We start from the raw sequence: 18,351 nt of genomic DNA, 5'->3' as shown, positions 1-18,351 counted from the left end.
TTACCATACTCCCCAATTCAGCCCATCCACAGATTCAATTGTTCATTTAGGATCCTACATATGTAGGATGCTACAAGTCTTTTGAAGACTATTAGAATACATGTAACACTTTCCTGAGCATCAAGGAACTCCCAGTCTCTATTCAAGCCTAAATTAATTGTATCCAGTTTGCAAATTAATTCCAATTCAGCAGTGTCTCGTTGGAGTCTGTTTTTGAAGGCTTTTTGTTGTAATATTGAGATTTTTAGGTCTGTAATCGAGTGACCAGAGAGATTGACGTGTTCTCCGACTGGTTTTTGAATGTTATAATTCTTGACATAATTATAATATGTCATCTGATTTCTGACATCTGATTTGTGTCCATTTATTCTTTTACGTAGAGACTGTCCAGTTTGACTAATGTACATGGTAGAGGCGTATTGCTGGCACATGATGGCATATCACAGACTCCAATGAGAGACTGCTGATTTGAAATTAATTTGCAAACTGGATACAATTAACTTAGGCTTGAATAGAGACTGGAAGTGGATGGGTCATTATACAAAGTAAAACTATTTCCCCATGTTTATTTCCCCCACCTCAACCCCACACTGTTCCTCAGACATTCTTGTTAACTGCTGGAAATGGCCCACCTTGATCATCACTACAAAAGGTTTTCTCTCCCCCCACACCCCGCTCTCCTGCTGTTTTAGCTAACTTAAGTGATCACTCTCCTTACAGTGTGTATGGTAACACCCATTGTTTCATGTTCTGTGTGTATATAAATCTCCTCACTGTATTTTCCACTGAATGCATCCGATGCAGTGAGCTGTAGCTCACGAAAGCTTATGCTCAAATAAATTGGTTAGTCTCTAAGCTGCCAATAGTACTCCTTTTCTTTTTAGAGTTATGATAATAAGCATTAAAGAAATAACTAAATTTTGGAAAGGTTATAAACCCGCATGCTTTGGGACATAAAACTACTTCTAACTAATGGGGGGTGGGAAGAAACTTTCCTTGTTAGGGCAATGAGTTGGTTATTCCTTGCTTTCTGGAGAGTTTCTTGTACCTTTCTCCGGCCACTGTTGAAGACATGATAATGAACCAGCCCCTATATTTAACAATTCACTTTCCCCCTTCTTTCTAATTCTTGGATTTAACATTTCAGCATGCATGCATTTTCTCATTTTAAAAAGGATAACATTTAATTTAGGATTGAATAAGAGTTACATAATGTAACAGTAACCACAGGGGTCAGCATGCACTGATTCTCATTGTACTTGTTCACTTTCGTAGCATAAGATTATAAAGGAGATTGGGTCCCTTCAGTTTACATCAGGGGTCTCAAACTCCCGTCCCATGGGCCAGCTGCGGCCGAGAACCTCCACAATGTGGCCTGGGGGCTCCAGCAATTTTGGGGCTGGGTCTCTCCCTTGGCCCTGCCTGCTGCTCCCGGGCACTCCCCTACAGGCAATTTACAATGGCCCGGGGCCCTGCCCACCACCGGCAGCACAGGGGAGCTGAGTGGTGTCTGCCTGCTTGCTCCACATGTCTGCTGGCCCCTCCCTGCGACACCGGGGCGGGGTGGGGCTGTGTCTCTGCATGCTGCCCCCGCCCTAAGCACCCCTGTGGCCAATGGGAAGCTGCGGGGGTTGTGCCTGGGGGCAGCTGCGCACGGAAGCCCCCTGGCCTGCCCTGCCTTGGAGCCCCAGGTAAGCACTGCACCCCGACCCCCTCCCAGAGCATGCGACCCCACCTCCTGCCCCAGCCCAGAGCCTGCACCCAGCACCCAAACTCCATCCCAGAGCCTGCACCCCAACCCCCTTCACCCAATCTCCCTCCCAGAGCCCAACCTTCTGCACCCAAACTCCCTCCCAGAGCCTGGTGGTGCACAGATTCATATTCTTTAAAACTGCTTTATAGGTAGGTAGCTTTACATTGCATTGGATTGGGTAAGGCCGGGAACAACAGCTTCTTTTACAGTCACTGAGCTTGAATAAATTTTTGCCCTGCCTAGATTGCTAGAGAAACAAAAGTTATATTATATTAAAACTGGTTCCAAAACAAAAAACTAGGCCAAATCCAGGTATACCTGAAGCTAACGGGAGCTGGCGGTGTTAAGGATCCCTGAATATCAAGCCATGTAGTTAGAGGGCTTAACTAGTGTTAGGTTCCTGAAGTCAGGCAGCTAAGTTTGAATATTCTGACGGAAGTGTCTTGCTTAAGACTGTGGAAGGAGTCGGAGGCACAACTAGGACTATACCTCTAGTGTTCCTGGATTTCAGTCCCACGATCAGTCCATTGGACTATGCTGCTTCTCACAATCTTTAATCTAAAGACATACGGCTTTTCAAATGGAATTTCAGACATTATAGACGAGCAGAGAAATGAAGTACTCTTACCTGCGTTCCTCATCGTTGCTCTGCAGGAAAAACAAAAACAGAAGCAGTGTTGGGTTTATCACTTTTCAAACATTTTAGTAATCTATTTACTATTGCATAGGCACATTCAGGGCTGGCTGTCTTTAAAGGCAGGAAAGTGTTTATACTCCAACAGCTGAGGTCATCATGATCACATTTAAAAATCACAGGCTTGGCTTGACCAGCGATCAAGAGAGACAGGTCATTGTTTATTATAAGGCCTACGTAGCCCAATATCCCCCAGCAGTATGCAATCACATCAATTTCCAATACAGTTGAAATATTTTCACATCCTTTAGGCCCCATTTTCCTCCCATCTGCACCAAAGGAGAATCTGGCTTAATGCAATCCCTTTGTGGTAACACCATCCTGTTACCTGCTACACAGACAGGTTGATCAGATATCCAGCATGTGTGGAAGCAGATGGTGTGTAAATGCACAAGGGCCTAATATTACCTGGCATCCGATAGTCTACATTTCTATATACACAGGGGAGTTTAAATAGTAACTACATATAAAGCAAAACATGCTGGGCTTGATTTTCAGTTCACATACACTGGTAAAGAAGAAATAGCTCCACTGAAGTCAATGAAAGTACACAGATGTAAAACTGGTGTGAGACAGAATCAGTCACTCTTCATTAAAGCTATTCATTCAGTACAAGAGCAGTAAAACTATTTAAATGAGATGTTAATACAGCACGAGCATTGCAATCACATCCGTCAAAAATTCTATGCAAATTGCAGTATTTCCACAATGGGGATATACAAACAACACTCCCGTTCCACTGCCTTCCTCGGGAGAAAAGCAAAAGAAAAGAGCTATGTTAAGCAAGCAAGAAATCAGCTGATTTCTGATTGCTTGGACAGTCTGATAGGAAATATATGAACCAGCAGAGTCATGCAATTTCGTGATTTTCATAACTAGGCAACTCAACGTATCTACAGCATACCTCAATACATCTTTAAATGCTTAAATCATTTGCCTTATAGAACAGCTGACACCTGATGGACAAAAGCTTGACATTACCTTAGATAATTATGAAGGAGAAAATTATCTGTAAGCAAAGCTAAGGACACACGCACAAGTGGCAATTGTGTGGATTGTCATCTCCCCCAAGTCAAGTCACTATTCTGCATCCTATCAGGAACATTTCCACATCAACCATCCACTGCAGCAAAGAATCATGGCCAAATTTGGTTGCTCACCCCAGTATCTTTCACCTGCGTATCTGAGGTCAGTAACCAACCGCCCACTTGCTGAAGCAGACTTTGGTTTGTTCTTGCTGCACCCAAGATTGACATGTACCAATCAGCCTTCCAATCACAGAGAGAAAAGTTCAAGGGCCACAGTCAGGCTAAAAGCACAGTCAGACTTTTAAAAAGCATGTTCTTTTTCCTAGGTTACTAATCTAACCTTAGATTAAGAGAATTCTCACAAGTTTGATTTACTTTTCAATGCTATTTCTCTAGTTCCTTTCATTTCTCTCAGCTTGGACCTTCACTTCTCTTTTATAGTTAAATCTGGAGAGCAGAATTAGATCTACTTCAGTGTAAATCACAATCAGGTTTCTAAACAATTTCACTTTTAGGTTTTCAGGTACCAACACTAGGCTGCAAGTGTTTGGGTTGCAAGCTCCATGGACTAGGCTTATTCATTTAGAGAAAACACCCCATCCTCCCCCACGCCAACTTTCCACTGGAGTTTTGAAAATTCTACAAAACCGTATTTATTTACAAAGAATAATGAGGAGTGGACTGTTCACTTTGAATTCTACAACTAAGTACGGAGACTCCAGACACAAATTAATTCACAACCCTACCAGAAGTCATGCTGTTCCACCAGTGAATCCAAATTTCAGTTTCTGGCACACAGTGGGACAACTCAACTTCAGGTGTAACTGCACTGAAGTTAAAGGATTCTTAACATGGATTGATTTGCTCCATTGTTTCTGAAGTAGGGGGCTAAATTCTGCCCTTGGTGAGGCTGTGCAAGGCTGCTGACTCCAGCAGGGTTGCATGATTGTAACCAAGAACAGAATTTGGCTTTTTAGGCTTGATTCAATCACTGTCTTGCACTTGATGTAGTCATATACAATTATACAAGGGAATGCAAAGCGGGTATAAGATTACCAAAGCAGATCAGTAGCACTCTTACATCCACTTCACAATCACTGTGCTTGGGGCAAAGGTGGCTTCAAGCTTTCTTTGAGTTCCCTGTGTTCTGGGCTTGGCAGAGCTCTGTCTGGCCCTCAGAAAAACTACAATAGCCTCAGGGTTACTCTACCCTTTCTAATCTAGGTTTCAGAGTAACAGCCGTGTTAGTCTGTATTCGCAAAAAGAAAAGGAGTACTTGTGGTACCTTAGACTAACCAATTTATTTGAGCATAAGCTTTCATGAGCTACAGCTCACTTCATCAGATGCATACTGTGGAAACTGCAGAAGACATTATATACACAGAGACCATGAAACAATACCTCCTCCCAACCCACTCTCCTGCTGATAATAGCTTATCTAAAGTGATCACTCTCCTTACAATGTGTATGATAATCAAGTTGGGCCATTTCCAGCACAAATCCAGGTTCTCTTACCCTCATGGTCTCTGTGTATATAATGTCTTCTGCAGTTTCCACAGTATGCATCCGATGATGAAGTGAGCTGTAGCTCACGAAAGCTTATGCTCAAATAAATTGGTTAGTCTCTAAGGTGCCACAAGTACTCCTTTTCTTTTTTCCTTTCTAATCTACACTCTGTTTCCCCTGGCTCCCAGAAAGGAGAGAATAGCCAGAGAAGAACATGCTGCAGACACATTTCCCAGTTCAATTTCCCAGCTGGGTCTGCCTGCTGTTGCAGGCTGGAAGCTCCCCCTAAACCTCAGCAGTATTTAGGAGTCTTGTTATGTTGTAAGAGCAGCATAAAGGGGCCTTAGTGTAACAGAATTGGACCCTTTATGGTTGGAATGTACAAGATTCAAGCCAGTGGTGACTCAAATTCAAGACAGTGATCTTGAACCAGGGACTGGTAGCAAAGCAATTATTATTTATAGTGCAGTAATGCTCCAGTTATGTACCAGGACCCCATTGTGCTAGGTGGAGGTTCTTCAAAGCTTGGTTAAGAGGAAGCACCAGGACACCTTAACAGTTAGACTCATACAAAATTCTGATTTTAAGACCTTCACTTTAAGTGCACAACCTCTAGGTACCAGTGTCAAAATGGCTAGTGTCACAATTTAGCAACACTCTTCTCTCACTGCTGGAGAAACAATCTCTTCATGGTACCACTGCTTTAGGCATTTCAGTGGCAATTCACTGAATAATGTGAAAGCAATTGAAAAAATAGCAATTGAACACAGAATCTAGTGCAGAGATTGGCAACCTTTGGCACACGGTCCATCAGGGAATTCTGCTGGCGGGCCGGGCCGGTTTGTTTACCTGCAGCGTCTGCAGGTTTGGCCGATCGCAGCTCCCACTGGCCAATGGTTGCTGATCCCGGCTCTAGTGGTACCAACAGTGAAAGACTGTTGATTCAACTCCACTATAAGAGTGTCTTCAGTTCCTTTTACATTACAGGTGCAATTGCATCAAAAGATATTGAGCAGAATTAATTTGTTCCTAGAACTTCTTATGGCTCAAGTTTTAGTTCTTGACCTGCTGGGATTCTTTCCAACCTGAGTTTCTTAATTCATCCCTGCTGTAACTCCAGGAAAGTGGCTACAGTTTCACCAGGGCTGAATTTCAACCACTGTCTGTGAAGATGGTTAAAAGAGATCTTATGTGAAATAAAACCATACATCTTTCCCTCATAGAAAGGATTAAACTGCAAACCTGTATTCCCATATGTGGGCCTTATACAGGTGTTCAATATTAGATAATAAACTCTTTGGGGCAGGGACTCTCTCTTACTAAGCGTACAGTGCCTAGCACAAAGAGGTTCTGATCTTGGTTGGGGCCTTTGGTCGGTACTGTAACAAAAACAAACACAATTCCACATTGATGTACACAACTACCACATGTGAAGAATTGGCTTCCCTTAGCAGGCATATATAAAGTTACCATATCATTATATGGTCTAAACAGTTACAGGAATTTCATTTACCATGTAATGAACACTCCGAAAAGCTAGTGTTTTATGAAGCTTTTACAGTGCTGAAGATAGAGGAAGCATAAATTGATGGGTAAAGTGATAGACAAGGGAGAGGCAAATTGGTTTGGGGAAAAACAAAAGCAAAACAACAAAAAACCCACTGCAGGCTTTTAGAACTGAAGCTGTGCACATTTGAAGTGTTTGACTAGGCTTCCCCTTTCCCTACCACAACCATAATCCCCCCTGCCCTGCCCCCGTCCGCATCTTTGCGCTTCGGGATTCAAAGGAGGACTAGAAACAGAAATGACAGTTACATGAGATTTTTTTTAGTTCATCTATAGCCAAACTCCTTGAGGATGCACACCTGAATTTTGCTTATCTAATCCCAAACTCAGAACTCAGGTAGGGAGAGAAGAGTGCTGTTCAGCCTCTGACCCTTGAGATCTACATATAGTTTAAGAACCAAGGATGGAATACCACTGACCTAGGTGTTTCATTTTCTCAGGAACGCACATGCACTATTATATCTACAATAGTTCTGCTATGCCAAAAATGGGTATCCCAAGTGGAGCGGTGAGGGTGAGGGCAGGCTGGCTGGCTATTGTAACCCTGAAGCTCACCACTTGTTAGCCATGTTACAAGAATGTTAAAGCATTCTCTGGATGTTTTATGAAGCAATAGCACAATTCAAAAATTACAACTGCAGTACACTAGAAATCCACTATTAAGTGGTTACAGGCATTTGGCTTTGTGCCCCTTTAACCACTTAAAGAATGTGAGTATCCAATATGACCGCACAACTCATCCTGCACTATTACTTGCATCTTGGCTTATCACCTCAGACATTTAGTGGCATTTGAGGGCATCTTTAATGTTGACATATGGGAGACTGCTTTCCTGCATCCATCACAACGTTGTGTTGCCTCCTGCCATAATCATTTAATCTGCTCTTAGTTTTTACCTCAGGCTTGAGCAGGGCTAACTCATTGAAGGTGTTCAGCTGCCTTCTGATCTCTGCCATCTCAGTCATCAGCTTTGCCATGTGGACATTGATTTCCGCCAGCACTTCTGTCACATGAGCAGTGGCCACCGCTTCCTGGAGGTCCACTAGGTGGAGAGCTTTCCGTTCCTCCTCACAGACCAGCCGCCGTACAGTGTCAAACTCCTGCTGAACACACAGTTTCATCTCACTCCGAGTCACCTGCAGGTCACACACACGGGAGAGAACGTTGCTTGTCAGAAAACAGCTTTATAGTGCAAGTGTCTGAGCTATCACCCCTTCGGTGATTGTTTGGAAGCAGGCAAAGCATTGAACTGATCCCTGCTCCCCAGGCATCTGAGAACCTCTTCTCCATTGCTGCACCTGTTTGCCCCCAAAACAAAAGCCTATTACAAAATATTTCCAGAAGAGGCCCATTCCTTCAAACTAGAAGTCATCGTTTTCCTCCTTCAAGTGAATCTCTGATCTCCATCCGTAAATGGAGTTCATTCCCCACACAGAAAGGATGACAGCAAGGCTGTTTTTGTTGCCACTCCAGCAGCAACATAACTCTCCCTCGCATTTCTGTAGAGCCTTCAAAACCCCTAAGTCCCAGGCTGCTCCCAAGTCTACATTTCATGCCACTAGGCTGGAAGTGTAGAGGTCTGGCTCTATATTTAAACAGGAGATTCTGTGCAGCAGAGTCCTAGATTAATCCCTGTAGGCTAAATGACTGATGGATTCAGAGGTGTGGTGAACCAAAGCTAAACATACTTAATAAACCTGACAAGATCAATTACCGGATAGCAAGTGGGACATTATCTCATTTACCAAAGATTAGGATACAGCAGTTAAAGTAAAGTAAAATTATTTTAACTTGGAAGGTCTCAAAATTGGCATAAAAAAAGAGACTCTAGGTAAACAAAGGTTTTCTACTGCAGCAAGGCGAAGGACCCAACAGTTAACAACAAAACTGTCTGACTACGTCAGTACACTTCACAGCACTTTGTCTGAGGTCTTGTCTACACTACCGCCCGGATCGACGGGCAGCAATTGATCCAGCGGGGGTCGATTTATTGTATCTAGTATAGACACAATAAATCGTCAATATTGTGTCTAGTACAGAAACAATAAATCGACCGCTGATTGCTCTAGCATCGACTCCTGTACTCCATCTCAACGAGAAGCATAAGGGGAATCAACAGGAGGGCACCTTGTGAAGACACTGCAGTAGAGTAGATCTAAGTATGTCGACTTCAGCTACGTTATTCACATAGCTGAAGTTGCTTAACTTAGATTGATTCCCCCTTCTCTACCCATAGTGTAGACCAGCCCTTAGGCTTGGTCTGTTCTACAGACTTACGTTGGTATAACTATGTTGCTCAGGGGTGCGGAAAGTCCATATTCCTGAGTGATGCGGTTACATTGACCTAACCCCTAGTCTAGACAGTGTTAGGTCGATGGGAGAGCTTTTCCCGCTGACAAGCTACTGCCTCTCGGGGAGAAGCTCTCTTGTCGGCATAGGTAGTCTTTTCACTAAGGCTATGTCTACACTACCACTCATGTCGGCAAAACTTACATCACTTAGGGATATGAATATTCTACCTCCCTGAGCGACATAAGTTATGCCGGCATAAGCAGTAGCGTGCACAGCGCTACGTTGGTGGGAAAGCTTCTCCTGCCAACATAGCTACCACCGCTCACTGGGGGTGGATTAATGTCTACAGGAGAACTCTCTCTCATCAGCACAGAGCAGCTGCAAGAGAGCTTACAACAACGCAGCTGCATCAGTACAGCTGTGCCAAAGTAAGCTCTCTAGTGTAGACACAGCCTAAGCGCTACAGTGGTGCAGCTGCGCCCCTTCAGTGTTGGATGTGCAGATAAGCCCTTAGTTGCGCAAGTGGTACGGGATGAACACTGCACATAGTTTTCCCTGTAGTTCCTCTAGGATATGGATATCAAAGAAGGGCCACACCAATTAAGTAAAGAAATTGGAACTAGATCATTCATTGCCACAGCATCCTTCTCTTTATGAACTTCAAGTAATTGTCTCGCTCTACTATTTTCAGCCTGGTAAAGAAAGTCCTGCAAATATACAATCCTGGCATTATATTTACTTGTCGTCCTTTGCCATGATGATTATTGATGAATAGACTAATGATTTTACTTAAAAATTAGTAAGTCATTTGCTCACCCTGGAAGGACAGAATTTTGCAAGACTAGTGTTTATATAGATAGTTAGCTTTGAAGAAAGGTCCCTGACTGACAGCCCTGGAGGTTGAAGTCTTCTTTTTATCCACAGAACAGATACAGCCCTGGCAGCAGCAGTCTAAGCCTCCCCCTACATTGACTCAAAACACCCTAGCCACACCCTTGAGCAAAAGTATATTTCAGAACATGATCTGACCACTATGTAAACTGGGAGTAACTCCACTTACACCAATTAAGTTTGAACGGTGTAAGTGAGTTTAGAATCAGGTTGTGTGTCTGTAAAGGCCCTTGGCACATAACTGGCACCATGTAAATAAATAAATATTTTTTAAAAAGGACACATCAAGATGACTGCATGAGTCGCAAAACTGAGAACAGGAACACATTAGTTATGCTGACAACCCATTTTCACACTCCTCATGTAAAGGTTCTGTTAATCCTGACGAATATTCAGTTTCCTCTGAACAGGGGCCTGTAATTAAATGCATAAATTCACACTTCCTAAATAGGAAGGCTTGCCAGAGCCTTCAGACTATGGCAGTTTTTCCATATGCTTTTTGCTTTAATGGAAAATTTTTCCGTTTTCCAATTTATTAAAAAAGAATAAGAGCAATAATGAAGATTGTCCATTTCAGCCTTTAGGTGCATGTACGAACGCTAAGGTCATCTACATCTGTCACCAAATCAATGCCAAAAGGACTCCCTATTCTCCCACCTCAAAGGGAAACCCTCAAACACTTTTTCCGCAGACCAAAAAGCTTTTCCTGAGATGACAGTAATAAAATAATAAAGATAGAACAAATTCATTTGTATTGGGAGGTTGGGACCTCACTGTACTAGCCATGGTACAAACTCTTAGTAAAACAGACAATCCCTGCCCCCAAGACAAAGGAAGCATTCTCCTCATTTTAGAGAGAGGAAACTGAGGCACACAGTGATTAAAAGCTCATTTCCCATTTATGCACCAAAATAGATGGATTTGAGAGAGCTCAGGATTTTGGGTGCTAAGTTGATCTGAAAGTTTAACCACAAATGTAGGGGAGCTTCTGGATGTTGAGCAGTTTTGAAGATCTGGCCCCAGCTGTGGGTGCTGAGAACTTCAAAAATCTGGACTTAAGTGACTTTACCCAAAGTTGCACTGAAAGTCTTTCGCAGAAAAAGGAACGGAACGGAGATTTCTGGAACCTCAGTCCAATGCCTTAACCACAAGACCATCCTTCCTCGCATACACCTTGCAACATACCCTGTGGGAAAAGAGTCTCAGATTCAAGTGCAGTAAGAGGAGCAGTGAGCTCCAGAGTGAATGGCCCTCCTCTGGGACCAGCCTTCCCTCAGACCTCAGACTTACAAACCAGAAGGCTCTGAGCTCAACTGTGCCAGCTGATCTTAAATGCCAAGTTGGAGCCTGAATAGGCTGCTTCTGCACTGGCAAAACTGGACCCATTAGTTCAGCATCCATATTGCAACACTGTTGTTCGCAATAGTGGATAGCCTACAGTTAGATGATGCTGTAGCAAGAGCAGCATTTCTACACTCCAGCCCTCACCACTGTGCCCACCAGCAGAGAATTAGGCATCCACTTCTTTCCTAGCACAGGCAAACTGAGTGGGAGATGATCTCCAAGATCCAGGATTAAAACTACAAAAGGTTTTCTTTTCCAACACCTTGATTTACCCATGGAAACCAACTGAAAGCACAGACACATTACAACATGCTCCATGTGAAATCCTGGTCATTATGCAGGCAGCCACTCTCTCACTAGCTGAAGTCTGAGTTACCTTCTCAGGTTGCCCCACAAGGAGTGCATTGTGGTAATGCAACCAGAGTCCTTATTTGTCTCACACAGACTTGAATTCAATAAAGAAATTCATAGCCAAAGGGGGCATGACCTTCCCTCAGAGGAAGCATTCAGTAGCTCCTCAGGACAGAGATGGTCTTTGTCTGTGCCTTGTGCATCAGCGAGAATACAGTCAGACCTTAACAAAAACTCTGATCTTACGTTCTCCTTTCCTAAATATACTGGGGCCAAGCAGAATGTGTAAGATCAGATCACCACTGTTCAGACTGACAGATCTAGTCTAGGAGTTGTACTATGATGTGTTCTGGAAAGGAAGACGTCACTCCATAGCAGAGTCCCTCCAAGACTCTAGGGAAATGAGGTGCAAACGAAAGACAGTTTAAGTCGGCACCTAGGACATATGGGCAGTTTGGAAGTGCAAAAGAACAGATGAACCTTTCAATTGCAGTATTACCTCAGGTTAAGATGAAACAGGGGAGCGAGGGGAAGAGAAAATACAACTTTTCAAATCCAATAGTTTTCTGAAAAATAATTAGACTAAATAACATCACTTTGTTTATACAGCATCTTTCATCTCAAAGCACTTTCCAAATGTAGATGAATCTAAAAACTTGTAATGGATTAGAGTAATCCTTTACCAAAATGCAGTCACTTCTGGAGTCAAACTCAGCAGCTCCTGTTTACCGCTACAGAACAAGAGCGCTGTGTGCAAGTGAAACTGAAGACAGAATTTAGTTAGGGAGAATTAAATTCCTATTGTTAGAATTTGGCCAGCACACCAAGTTTAACATCCCCTTGGCGATACAAGCAGGACTGTTAATGAACACAAGCAAGCAGGACCTCAGCTTTACATATCTTCTGAAAAGACAGAAACACAGCACACCATGATGCGGTACTCTCGCAGCGACAACTCCAAGGGAAGAGTTGCCCTCTGAATTACCAACAACATTCCTTGCAGCACCGCAGCCTGGTTGCGGCCATCCCATCCAAGTACTGACCCAATCTTACCCTACTTAGTTTGCAGTCTGATGGGATCACAGTAAATGGGGGTTTCAGAGTAACAGCCGTGTTAGTCTGTATTCGCAAAAAGAAAAGGAGTCCTTGTGGCACCTTAGAGACTAACCAATTTATTTGAGCATAAGCTTTCGTGAGCTACAGCTCACTTCATCGGATGCATACTGTGGAAAATGTAGAAGATCTTTTTATACACACAAAGCATGAAAAAATACCTCCCCCCACCCCACTCTCCTGCTGGTGGGGGGAGCAGCAGAGTGGGGTGGGGGGGAGGTATTTTTTCCTGCTTTGTGTGTATAAAAAAAGATCTTCTACATTTTCCACAGTATGCATCCGATGAAGTGAGCTGTAGCTCACGAAAGTTTATGCTCAAATAAATTGGTTAGTCTCTAAGCTGCCAATAGTACTCCTTTTCTTTTTAGTAAATGGGGGGTTAGGTGCAGGGCATCTTTGAAATCTACACTCCTTCACAACCCCCTCCCCCCAAAAATGTACTTCCAATGTCTGAGTGACTGCAGCAGCACAGCCCTTGAGTGCAGGACGAGGACAACCTATAAATCTAGGCCTGGGTGAAGTTTTTTGGCTGAAACTTGTTTTGGCTGAAAAACACGGATTTGGTGACGCACATGTTCTGCAAAGCTGACACACTTCACTGCACACTATTCAAACCCTGCTCCAAAAGGCAGAATTATTAATTTCTTCATGGGCAACATCCCTGTGAGATGAGGCAGTATTATCTCACAGAAGGGGAAACAGGCACAGAGCACTTAGGTCAGGATAATCTACTAATTAGGGATGCCCAATCTGAGACAACTAGGACCTGGTTTTTTCAGAGTACATTACCTCATATAGCATTTCATATATTCAAAGCACAGCTCCCACTGACTTCACTTGCAGCTGAGTGCTCAAGACTCCTGCAAATTATACACCAAGGTCTCCAGTCAGGCACCCAGAAACTGAGGCACACACAATTAGTGGCCACTTGTAAAAAATCTGGTTTAAGTGACTTGTCCAATATCACATAAGAATTCTGTGGCAGAGGCAGGGATTGTGAAACTGGCAAACCAGATGCCAGCTCATCCCAAGGTCCCCATGCCTCAGTTGAATACTGACAAATACATGGCTGAAATCAGTCTGGCTCATCTCTGTGTTAGCATTGTTAAAACAGGATTTAGAATGATAAGAATGTGTTTAGACTTTATTGAATGCTCGTGAGTTGCTGCATGCATTAATCTCACTGATAAGATCTGTATCCCATATGGTAAGGTAATATTTGAATATTGGCATTTTAAGCCTTTGTAACTATGTAAATCATCAGAAAGGAGAGAGACATTAACTAGAGTGAAATGCTGGTCTCCAACAGAAAGTGTTATGACCTGCCTGACAAGGAATGCCCCTGGACACCAGATGGACTGAAGTGGAACATTAAAGAGGACAAAAGACTTTTCTTTTGTTTTCTCTTTTCCTGGCTCTGCCCCCATGAAGAGAATTCTTGCAAGTTAATTCCTCCCATCAGCTGAGTTTGCCGCTCAAAACAGAAGGAAGAAACAAAATAAAAGCCTCTAATAAGGAGGAACTGCATCTCATTGCTACTTGGACAAGGGGGAAAAAGGTTCCTAGGAAAAAGTAAGGAATCACCAGCTGCTTAGGCTGGGTTAGCCCTTTAAGACAACAGAGCATGTTCATTGTAGAAGTTTCTTTCACCTTTTGAAAATTTAAGAGTGTAACTCATTTGTATATATGTTTACCTGCTGTAACCTTGTAAATAACATTTCCTTTTCCTATTGATAAATCCATATAGTTTATTATAGGATTGGCTACAAGTGTTTTGTGTGAGATCTACAGTGCAACTGACCTGGGAGAAGTGACTGGTCCTTTGGGACTGGAAGTAACCTGAATACTGCTGTGATTCATGGTGTAAGTGACCATCTATCACAAAAGTAGACTTGCTTAGGTGACAAGATAGATTGGAGCAATCAAGAGGACTGCCTATGACACCATGTTTAAGCTGTTATAGTGCTTAAGGCATTCATAACTGATAACTGGCTGGTGAAATTTAAGTATAGAACTCACCGCCAATCTGGGATTTGTGCCCTGGTTCTTAACAGTCTGCCCCAAAGTTTCATGACTGGAACAGAATCCAGTTCTCTAGGACATCATTCAACTGCCTTAACCAAGAGACTCTCCTTTTTATTCCTGCAATCCCCTGCCTCATTCACCATACATCTACCAACTTCTGCAACAAACAAAGGAGGGGGTTCTACAGACAACAGCCTCATTTACTACACAATCCTCATCACTCCCATCATGTGCACTGAATGAAGCTGGGCCTCTGGAAAATATAGTTTGTGATCATGTAATTAAAAACTATATCCTAATGCCTATACACACAAGGGGGCTGAACTACGGTTGCACCAAGCAACCTTAATTCTGGCATTTCCTAAAGATCAAATGCTTGACTTTGCAAGCTTAATGCTCTTTTAATCTAGTTTTGTGTGTGTGTTTTTTTCTAAAAAAACTGAAAAAACAGAAATTCCATAACGTGGAATCATACTGACAGCCATGTGGGTCATTAGAAGAGTTGGAACCTTTAGATCCACTGCACAGACCACTTCCACATGAGCAAACGGAGTAAATTATAGCAATAGTAGGTTGTCATCCTCTATAAGGACCACTACGGATTAGAGAAGGATGAGGTTTCACATATATATGCCGACTGCAGGAGGAATGGGGAGACTCAGGAATCTTGGGTTTCTTTCCAGGGTCAGGCGAGGTGTGCACTATAGCATACACAAACCCCTTGGAGCATCCTCCCCCAAGCTTGAACCTCTTCTGCCCCATCCTCTACAGCCTGTTCCTGTCCCAGTCCTGTCACTTCCCCACTCCAGTCTTATTTTCCTTGCCTACCCTGTCCCAGTCTATACTCCTAAGGCTTCTCATCCCCGTCACAGTCTTCTAGCACAGCCAGTCCTAGTCTCCCCATCCTAGCTACTTCTTTGATCTGCCTCTACCCTCCTGTCCTCACCCACCCTCCGATCATTCTCTCCCTGGATTCCCAGCCCCTTCCATTGGCTCCCAATCCTAGTTTTCCTTCCTCTGCTCCTCAGAGAATCTCCTTCTCCCTCCTCCTACCACATCCCCAGCTCCTTGTATGATCTATTGCCCTAGCTAGTCCCAATTCTACCCCCACACCCCAGCTCCACCATATCTGTCATCACTCCCCTTCTAAGTCCATTCTTCCCACACTGGTTCCCAGTCCCAGTCTCCCACACCCATTTCCCTTGCTTGCTCACACCCACTGCCTCTCCTCCCCTGTCCCAGTCAGCAAGTCCCACTCCCTACCCTCCGCAGTTCCCAGTCTCTGTTTAGCATAACCAAGCATAACTCCCAGTCATTCCCTCCAATCCAGTCCCACCAGCCTCCTTGTCCCAATCTACTCTTCCCCTCCTGGCCCCAGTCCAGCTCTTGTCCCCTCTGTACTCAAATCAGGCAGTTTCTTCCTCCACACTATATGGGCATGGGGCGGGGTGGGGGGGGGAAGAGAAAGGAGTTACAGGGGGAAGAGGTGAAGCTAATTGAGAGCACAGGAAAAACAGGTTCTCTGCTCTCAGGTCCAGTCCCTAGTCTTATTCCAACCTGGAGCAACAAGCAAAAGGCACATCCTGACACAGAGGATACCACCCTGTCAAATTTCAAGTCTCTGCACCAAAGTAACAGTATGCTAGACCTTCTCAAGAAAAGGTTACCAACATTTTTCTAAAAAACGTTGCAAAACATCTTTTCCCCCTTAACCTCATTCTCAAAAATGGCTGAACTGTTTTGGCTAAAAAGTTTCAAACAAACCCAGTCTCAGATGGACACTTGGCATGGAAAATTTCAGTGTGACCAGTTAAAGTTGGGTTTCAGAGTAGCAGCCGTGTTAGTCTGTATCCGCAAAAAGAACAGGAGTACTTGGGGCATCTTAGAGACTAACAAATTTATTTGAGCATGAGCTTTCGTGAGCCCAAACAAATTCGTTAGTCTCTAAGGTGCCACAAGTACTTCTGTTCTTTTTGCAGCTAAAGTTGGCTATAGTTATAACCAACTGAAAACGGTCTTATAATAGAAAGTCCCGGGCAACCTTTATAGTAAGCAGTGCTACCAGCCCCACCTATATCAGTTAAAAACGAGAAGGAAAAAAGAATAGAATTAACAACACACAAAACACAATAGCTTTGTAGGTATCATTCTGTGAGCCTCGGACAGGTAGTCCCAGATCTGCTGGCTACTTGCTGATAACAGCCCTGCAAGACAGGATACATTTCCCCCTTTAATTGACACTATTAGATAATGATGGAAACCTGTGCTGGAAGTACTCCTTGAAAACACTCACAGGGCATTCTCCAGCAAAAACTTGCAAGGGTCAAGGGCAGAAAGCAGCACAAATAGAAAGCTGAAATGGCTCACTTGCTTCTGAAGCATTCATCCTATTAGCCAGACTACCTGCCAGGTATAAAGAAAGCCATTCTGTGCTCCACCTTATGAGGAAAGGGCTGAAATGAAAGTAGAATTGAAACTACAGATCTAATAATAAAAATCAAGGCAAGAGTACTTCTACCTCAGATGCTCATTTGAATGGTCGCTGTTCTTGGGGAAAAGAAAAAGAAAAAAAAAAGCACTTCTCTGAGAATCTGCCCTGTCCCAGCCAGCACAGAGAGCAGTCACAGTAGCACGAGCACCCTAGCGGTTTGAACTTCATAAGCATGAAATGAAAATGTCTTCATTTGTTCTTGATAGTTTTATCCTGCTGCCTTCCAGGGCTCTGATTTGCCATAGAAATGATGGATTTTGTTGACATTTTGAGTTTAATTAGAGGGCTGGATCTGCATGTCAAAAAACACTCCCTGAACAGCGTTTTTTCAAAAAAATGAAACACCTAACAAGCGCCATGTCTCAAATAAATCTGCAACCCCCACATAATTTCTAAACCAGGTTCTCTCTATATATTAGGGCAGAACCAAAATGGAAACTGGCAGCACAGGGCCCACCCAGGTTTTACTGCTCCCCCAGACTATATGGCAGGGGTTCCCACGGGACATCTGCTGGTCAGCTAGCTCTTGTTAAAGCATCATCTGTCAGTACATTGGAGATGGGAATGAGAAAGGCAGCAAGGGGGGGTAACTTTGCCTAGTGAGGAGGTTTGTAATTTGATTGTAAATAGAACATTCCTTTTTTTGGTTTCTCCAATGTATCCACTACATTAAAGAGAAGTGGCCATAACCTGACAGATCCTCGTCTACACTGGACACACAATGGCTCAGCTGAACCACTGTAATGTTCAACAGTCCCAGGTAGTCACACTAATCATCATGCTTTGTGTAAAACAAGTTCAGTGTGTTCCCACACGGCACTCACATCACTGTATTACCAGTCAGTTGAGAGTACGTACCCTACAGTTCCCAGCACAGCTCTCTGACATAGGGGTTTGTCAGAGCAGCAATCCATGCTTGGAGTTTTGAATTTTCAAAATATAAACTCTGTAAGTTGCCATTCCATTGTATAAAACAGTGGGTATTTTGTAAAATTAATGCAGATCAGCAGTGCATAAAAGGTGTAGGGGGAGCTGACAGCAACTCCTATATTTAGCTTGCCTAACACTTCCCAAAATAAAAGGTTCTTGCAACTTGTGAGAGATACTCCAACACCTCCATGTTTGCAGCAGGCCTTTGAAACGCAGCTACAGGAAAGCTCTCTGGCTCGAGAAGTGCCTTTTCTTTGTCCTTTGAAAGGACAGTGGGTTTTCCAGATATATTAACTGCTAACAATTGTCATTTCCCTTCTCTTGCTTGTATTCCTCAGGAATACGGGGAGAGAATGCTCAAGTAATA

At 43.4% G+C, this 18,351-nt stretch overlaps 1 protein-coding gene across 3 annotated transcripts in view; it reads right to left on the bottom strand.

Moving 5' to 3' along the window:
- TRIM44 (tripartite motif containing 44) overlaps positions 1-18,351 on the bottom strand; it is a 104,932-nt gene that overhangs the window by 59,539 nt on the left and 27,042 nt on the right. For 2 of the 3 annotated variants that reach the window (XR_014712018.1, XM_084630763.1), the window contains exons 3-4: positions 7,444-7,683; positions 2,382-2,401 (exon numbers count right to left, since the gene is read on the bottom strand). Coding sequence is in view for 2 of the 3 variants with exons in the window: in XM_084630763.1 (XP_084486889.1) it covers positions 2,382-2,401; positions 7,444-7,683 (260 nt within the window). In the remaining variant the exon portion in view is untranslated. The remainder of the gene's footprint in view (positions 1-2,381; positions 2,402-7,443; positions 7,684-18,351) is intronic. The other variant, XM_084630762.1, reaches the window with a different exon arrangement.

Source organism: Lepidochelys olivacea (genome assembly GCF_965140295.1).
Source record: "Lepidochelys olivacea isolate rLepOli2 genome assembly, chromosome: 6".
Lineage (NCBI taxonomy): Eukaryota > Metazoa > Chordata > Testudines > Cheloniidae > Lepidochelys > Lepidochelys olivacea.
This window is presented reverse-complemented; position numbering and strand designations above follow the sequence as displayed.